We start from the raw sequence: 7,286 nt of genomic DNA, 5'->3' as shown, positions 1-7,286 counted from the left end.
AAAGTCAAATATACTATAACCTTTTCTCAAGTTGAGTAATTAGCAAGTAATATCTCAAGCGTTTTTATACTTGTACGTTCAATTCATTTCAAGTGGAATGTATTCAAGTGGAATACATTTATGGACGTTAATTGTTAAATTAAATCATAAAGAAATTGTTTATTGCTCTAATTACATTGCACTCGTGTAATAGTTTTGTGTAACGACTCCTCGATTCACTCTTCATACCGAGGCGCGCGATAAGAAGTTCCTTCAACAACTTCGTGAAACCGTCTATCAACCGAAACGATAATGTATCGAATGTTGCGAGAAGATTTCAGTTAATTCTACCACAGGATTTTCGAGAGGTTTTGCAAATGTGTACACATAATGCGTAAGAGATGGTAATGAAAAGTAGTATTGAATAAATTACGTACGGGTACCAAAAATTTATCTGTATTCGAATCAGCGTCCTAATCAGGCATTTTAATTCATGCGTCAATTCTAGGAATAAAAACAAACAGTTCTTTGAAATTCAAACTGGTTGTGTTCGACTCGTTCAACTGGAGTTATTTAACGTAGACTTAAAGTATACTCACCATCTTTCCGTTTCACAGTGGTCCAGATCGCGAAAAAACTGGCCAAAAATGGAAGTTACTGTTTAATCTGATTTTTGGGGTCGCTGATTACGAATCTAAGGTCAAGTTCTCAAAAAAAATATGGCGGCCCAAAAATGGCGGATCACTTTCTCCAAAACAGAATCAAACTGTACGAAATCCGAGAGTTTTTGAGGTCGCCGATTACGAATCTAAGGTTAAATTCTCAAAAAAAAAGATGAGGTGATCCAAATCGCAAAAAAACTGGCCAGAAGTAGAAGAATATTTTGGAATTAGTTAAATCCAGTATGTGTTTCGAGTCGATGAATCCCAATTTCGAATCAAGATTCAAAAATCAAAATGGCCAACTCAAAATGGCGGCAATTTTTAGTAAAAAAAATATCCGTTCAGAGCGAAATTGTGAACTTTTGAAAACCCGAAAATGGTAACCTAATATGACTGTACTTTTTTGTTTAAAATGTTTTTTCCAACATTCCAATTTGGGAATCAAGATTCTTTCTTTCTTTAAATGTTTTTGGAGACTGTCAAGGATTTCCTTTTTCGCATAGGTGTAAAATTTGTAGAAAAAACACCATCAAATTATGTACCTAGTAATAGTCTCCATTTTGGAGTTTGTCATTTACTTGCAAATATTATCTAATTCAATGCTTTATAATTTGACTAAACGGTATTATTGTCAAAAGACATTTGTTTCAATATGAGCACCGATACATTTCTTAGACAATGCTCGAAGTACGCACCGCTAACTGTACTGTGAATCATTCAAAATCGCGGGATCTCCTGGGATCACAACTAGTGCGATGATAAAATCTCTGTTACAGTTCTGTTTTTTTTTCAAACATTCTTCGCAGGAAACTAAATGTGTTTCCAAAAATCCAAATAAATTATCAATCTAAGACTTTATTGGCAACAATCCCAAAATTGCGATTTTTCTTACCTATAACACAATTTCTTGGACCCGCACTGAATCGTACATAAAAATAAGAATGTTACTTCGCAAATTTGTTATTTCGAAAAAAATTATTATCGAACTGAAAAAAATTGTATATTATTTAGCGACAATGCGATAAAGTTGATCTAAGTCGAAATTTACACTCATCACCATCGTACAGACGTTTTTGCGAAGCTGTTGATCTGTAAGTACACAATTTATTGTTGTGTCGCAGCTTCAACCAGTGATCTAAAAATCTCTCGCGTCGCAGCGTCGTTTCATCTGCACAGAGAACAGGTTACAGTGTTATAAAAAGATATTTTGGAAGGTGAATCGTATAGTACCGAAAATAACAGGAAAGTGAAAATTGAGATGATTTGCGGAATTCGCAACGTTGAGGACCATTGGAACGAATGGAACTTTTTTCCTGGTTGTGAGACGAATACATAAACCGGAACATTACCTTAAAAATGAAAATGGTTCAGACCATGCTATTTTATATGGTTGTATCATTCGTTTTTCTTTTTTTTTTTTTATCCACATAGTACAGAACACACAGTAAGATTGACACATTTTCAAGCTGAGACAATAATTTGAGAGTCCTGTAAATGTTATTGTCAACTAACGAAGAGCTCGCAATAAAAAAAAATCGCCTTTCTCAACGATTTGCGAACTAATAAGTGTCACATGAAACGACAAATTAATTACGAACTCTAAAGTTTCGGTCCAATCATGTTCGAGTCAAGTAAATTGACCTTCAAATGTTCAGACGTATGCATAACGAACAATAAATAGCTGCCCAGAAAATGCGATCATGTTTTAGGATACAACTTTAGTAGTTGAAGAAACTTACTCATGATCGCCGTACTTAATCGTAAAAAAGACAGAGCGTATCAATCCAATCGTCCAATGTTAGAAATTTGACAGCATAAAAGATTATAATAAAATGACGAGCTCGAGCTTTCAATTGTTACTAAAATAATTTTTGTCCTGGCGAATCGAGACGGTCATCAGCTCATTATGTATACTAAAAACGTCATGTCTGCGCATTCTGAAGTAGTATAGTTCGAATAGTCGAGTAGCTGCATAGAAAAAATCACATTGTTTCCAGTCACTCGTACGAATACGAGAGTATAGACAACTCAATGCGAGCTGTGAGACTTCAATTTTTAAACGCAGATTCAATATAACGCAAAAAATACTATGAAAGAGATGTTTTGAAATTAAATGTGGCCCAGTCGGCATAACGCATTCATTGCTACCAGATGTCACGGTAGCACAATTTCCTGCCCAATACATATTTTTCGTATACTAGGGGGTTCGCTCCTGTGCGCTTCGCGCGCCAACCGCACCTCGGCGCTACGCGTCTCACTATTTCCTTATGCAGTGTCTGTTAGACAGTTGAATTTATTTATGCTAATTTGATGACAGGTCTGCAACTGTTGATCGGTTGTTTCGATAAGTACTTGTAAATCCGTATTAACCAGTGTGAAAATTTTCAATACTATAATCTCTCAAATACAAAACAATAACTCTATCGAATGCGTATATATGGGCAATAACAGTTGGCCATAATTTTATAACCATGGCCGAATCGTGCAACGAGATTTAATTACTTCAGTTTTAAATTAAGATGGATCTTCGTACTGTCGATACTCGTCATCTTCGCTGCCACTGTCCGAACCCGAAACCGCATCAGCCAAATCATTGTCCATTTCGGCATTGATCCTCGCCTTGTATTTTGCATATTCGAAGCCAAAGTGGTCAACGTCGTCCTCGGGTAGCGCGTAGACGAAGTCTTCATCGACGCTCGACACATCACTATCACCTCTAAGGCTTATCCTTTTCACTGCGGACCGCATATCGTCCTCGCATATGGAATTCTCGGAATGGTCGGAGTCCGGATAATCGTTCCTCCAATTGGATTCAGAGTTTGAGTCTTCGGACTGATCATATACTTCTGCATCTATTCCGTTATCTCTGTAGGAACCAAACACCAGCTCGTCTTGAAATGGGTGAATTGAGACTAGTTGATCTATCAGCATGTCGTGACCGGTTTGAGTATAATACAAATCGTAGACATAGTTTTCATCCTAAAACGAGACACATCAAATCGTTAGGGATGTTTCGATTTTAAGGAACATGTAGCTTTTTTTCTTTCTTCAAAACTAATGTGCTTTCAGGAAGCATTGCTAACAGAAAGTTGTTCAACTTTCGTTAGCAAACTGTTACTTTAATGCTTGAGTGACTAAACTCTTCTAATTAGAATTCTATTTATGCAGCAAAACTAACCAACGAAACGTAAAAGAAACAAACAAATTTTATAGAACTTTCCGCTGATTTCCGCCATTGTTTCCGTAAATGATAGTATTTTATAAATCCTTTGTATTTTCACAAAACTTGAAAACATCACAAGAACAATTTTACTCAAAATCTGATCAGTTCTAAGTTCAATGGAGCTAAGATAAGAGACCCAATTTCCGTTAAGGCAGTCCGCTTGTTTCCAAATTGTGGATTTTGAAAGAAGAATGTACATTTGATTTTAGCAAATATCTATAGAAGAGCCTAACCGATTTAGCCAAAATTCTATTGATTCTCAAGCAAAAAAATGGCATTGGTTGAAATGAAAATCATAAATAAACTACCTGTGCAATGACTACCGTTTCTTCAGAGATAGCAGAAGTTGAATCTTCGACATCAATTACAGAAATTTCCTTGTCAACAAGTTCCTCTACATCGTTTGATTCGAGAGAGCGAAAGTAGTTTACTACTTTGTACCGATTTTCCTGTGATTTTTGTTTAGACTGCTCCCGTGTCTTTGACGTAACATTGGCCACAACATGATTCTTGAAATTAGCCTTCAATTCTTCTTTTGTGAGTGTTTTACTGATACACTCGATGACATTGTCAGCCTGAAATTGAAATGTAAAACAAAGATGAAGTCGAAGGTAAGTTTGAATTAAGTACAATTTCAAGCAGTAAAATTGACAAGAGTGAATTCCTGTCTACGAACAACAAGGATAACAGGCAGGAGATTAAAATGAATAAGTGTATATAGGAAAAGTGACGGTGGAAATGACAAAACAGCTGAATTGAAATTAAAGGGATGTAAAAATATCCGAATTGAAAAATTACTTATGAAATCACTAAACGAAATTCAGGTACAAAGAATATTGTACGAAGTAAAGATTTCCCAAATTTTTCACATTTTCCAGATAAAAAATTCTTAATTTTTGCAATTACCCTTACATCTTTTAATATTAGAATGATGAATGAGTAAATTAGATCAATTGTTACAGATTATATTCAATTTATTTCAAAGCATTAGACTTCGCTTGTATTAAAAAATTAAGTACAAACTCAATAATCACACATATGCAGATGCACTAAAAGTTTCGCTAAGGTAAGAGTAGGACAGATATAAACGTTAAAGTTTAAAATTTTTAATTTTTCCAAAAATTCGACAAAATTCCTTGGCGTTTTCACGATTCTTTTGGGTAAAAGAAAAATCCCTAATATCAGATCGAGTGGCAACCATGCATAACCTTGTTTTATAATAATGGTAAATTATGTACAATTTGAATGAATAATGCGTTTACTTATATTTGCGTAAACTTTAACTGACTTGTATGTCGCGTACGAATATAATGGATTATATATACCTGATTTTTGACCGTACCGGCAAACTTTAATACGGCTGTGACAGGATCGCTGGCTGCGATGTCTGCGCCGTCGATATTTTCAGTTTTTCGCCGTTTACAAGCGATCACTAAAGCCTCCAGAGGTTCCTCGGCGTTTCTTCGTTTCACGCGCAAAACCGCTGCCATATCTGATTCTTTAATGCAACTGAACTAAGCGAGAAATTGCGAGAATATTCAATGATGTTCGTTGCACCGAAAGAAAACCAAAAAACCGAATGCTGAAGCGATATTGCGATTCCCGGTTCAACCCTAGAAGCATACAAATAGAAGCATCACCGCAATCCTACGGGTGGGGAAAAGTTTTCCTGCAGTCAGCGCCACTTGCCTTGCCGTGGTTCAGTACCAAAGAGTAATGAGGAATTGGTAGCAAGAAATTCGAATTTAGAGTAGTGAATACTTTTTCACGTATAATAAAATTATTACTAAAAGAAGAGTAATTAAATAAATGATTCATTTAGACTGGTATATATTTGATGTCTTATAAATAATATGTTCGTCGCCAATTTCGCTAAATCTCGGTTGTTGAGCTTGATGTTTCCGTATAGCAAACACATCTTTTTGAAGTTATACTTCTTTAGGCGCGTTATGAAAAACTGATGAGAGTGAAATTTCAAGATGCGCGCGCATCACTGTAACACAAAATTAACAGGATGAAGTTGCCCACTCAACCGATTCATTAAGTCTCGAGTCACAACACCTGTTTTATTTTCATACAAGTGCGAATTATATATGTGGCAATAAAATATATTCAGTAGTGATTTAAGTTGAATATTTGGATTAATATTATTTACTATTTGTGAATATTAGTGAAAAAATTGTGCTAAAATACTTTTTCAAGTGCTCCAATATAATTGAGGTTAGTTATCCGTATGTATTATTTATTGATATAAATTAAAATATCATTATTTAATATAATTAATACTAAATATTATTAAATTATCAATGTTGAATATTTATTATTGGTTTTTTAATATTTAAAAAATAAAGAAATAAATTTAATAGAACGTTTAATAAAAAGTTCGTGACAAAAATTTAATAGATTATTTAAATATAATGTAAGGCATCCGTTATTTGTTTTATTGTTTTTTAATGATGCCAAAGAAGTATAACTTCTCACGCGCGTACATAAGTACACGCACCCATTTTTTTTATATTCCTTTTTATTCAGATATTGTTCATATAATTAGGCTTCATATTGATTTTAATTTCGAAAGATGTCACGTGGTTATTCAAACTGGGAAAATTGGCAAAGGCAGTTCTGAAACAGTCAATTATCTCATCTTATTCGAATTTAAAGGAAATATATGATTAGGTGTAGGCTCTAGTTCGCCAGTTATTTGTATCCGCCAATACTTCGAGGCTTCGGCATATATAGGCCAAGGATTGAACGGATCCAATAATGGCGTGTCCTGATAGTCGGAACGTCGATAGAACGACAATTTTAATGTAAACGTAGGAATAAAATAAAATGAAACTTCCAAAAGAAAAATGCACGGCATGCGAACTAGGCACAGTAACCAATCGGTTCATTTTCCCCACTTCGAAAGCATGCCATATTGCCACTTCATGACCACAAAAATATGTAAAACTAACGCGGTGATCCACTCAGACTTTTAGAGCTATAAGTATCAGGGACACGCTTCCGCACGAGAAATTTCGTTCAAAAACTTCGAATTCTTAGAGGGTAAGGTTCTTTTCTGTTATTTTACTATATTTGGTGTTTGCGATTGACGTTTCTCTTACCATTTTTCTCAAAAGACGGTTTGCATATTCTTTAATTTTAAGAGAAACATTCATTTCATGCGTTCTATTATTTATACTATGTCATTTCATTATTATTGTCGATAAAACTTTACGTTTAATCCAAAGTTATCACACATATTTTACCAAAAGTTCCAGTACTTTTCATATTCCTTTTGATTAATACAATTTGATGCATTAGTTATAATTATTCGAGCGGAAAGTAGTACAACTCGTAAAACATACAAGTGTACACATTTAATATTTACAACGAAAACATAAATGTGAAATGAGTTGTACCTTTTACGAATTGGAATT

General features: G+C 34.5%; 1 protein-coding gene across 2 annotated transcripts; it reads right to left on the bottom strand.

Moving 5' to 3' along the window:
* Positions 1–13: 13 nt before the first annotated feature.
* On the bottom strand, positions 14–5,484 carry fs(2)ltoPP43 (female sterile (2) ltoPP43). 2 transcript variants are annotated; one of them, XM_046627772.2, is made up of 4 exons: positions 5,190–5,484; positions 4,173–4,439; positions 3,144–3,620; positions 14–1,809 (listed from the first exon to the last, which is right to left on the bottom strand). In XM_046627772.2, exons 1-3 carry the CDS (start codon positions 5,352–5,354, stop codon positions 3,156–3,158), a joined length of 897 nt encoding a protein of 298 aa, XP_046483728.1. In that variant the 5' UTR covers positions 5,355–5,484; the 3' UTR covers positions 14–1,809; positions 3,144–3,155. The 2 variants fall into 2 exon arrangements, with proteins under 2 accessions (XP_046483728.1, XP_046483727.1); XM_046627771.2 differs by lacking the exon at positions 14–1,809 and having other exon boundaries at positions 1,980–3,620; positions 5,190–5,483.
* Between the last annotated feature and the right edge of the window lie 1,802 nt (positions 5,485–7,286).

The sequence above is a fragment of the Neodiprion pinetum genome, chromosome 5 (genome assembly GCF_021155775.2).
Source record: "Neodiprion pinetum isolate iyNeoPine1 chromosome 5, iyNeoPine1.2, whole genome shotgun sequence".
NCBI lineage: Eukaryota > Metazoa > Arthropoda > Insecta > Hymenoptera > Diprionidae > Neodiprion > Neodiprion pinetum.
Note: the sequence above shows the minus strand (reverse complement) of the source record. Positions and strands in the feature narration are given on the sequence as shown.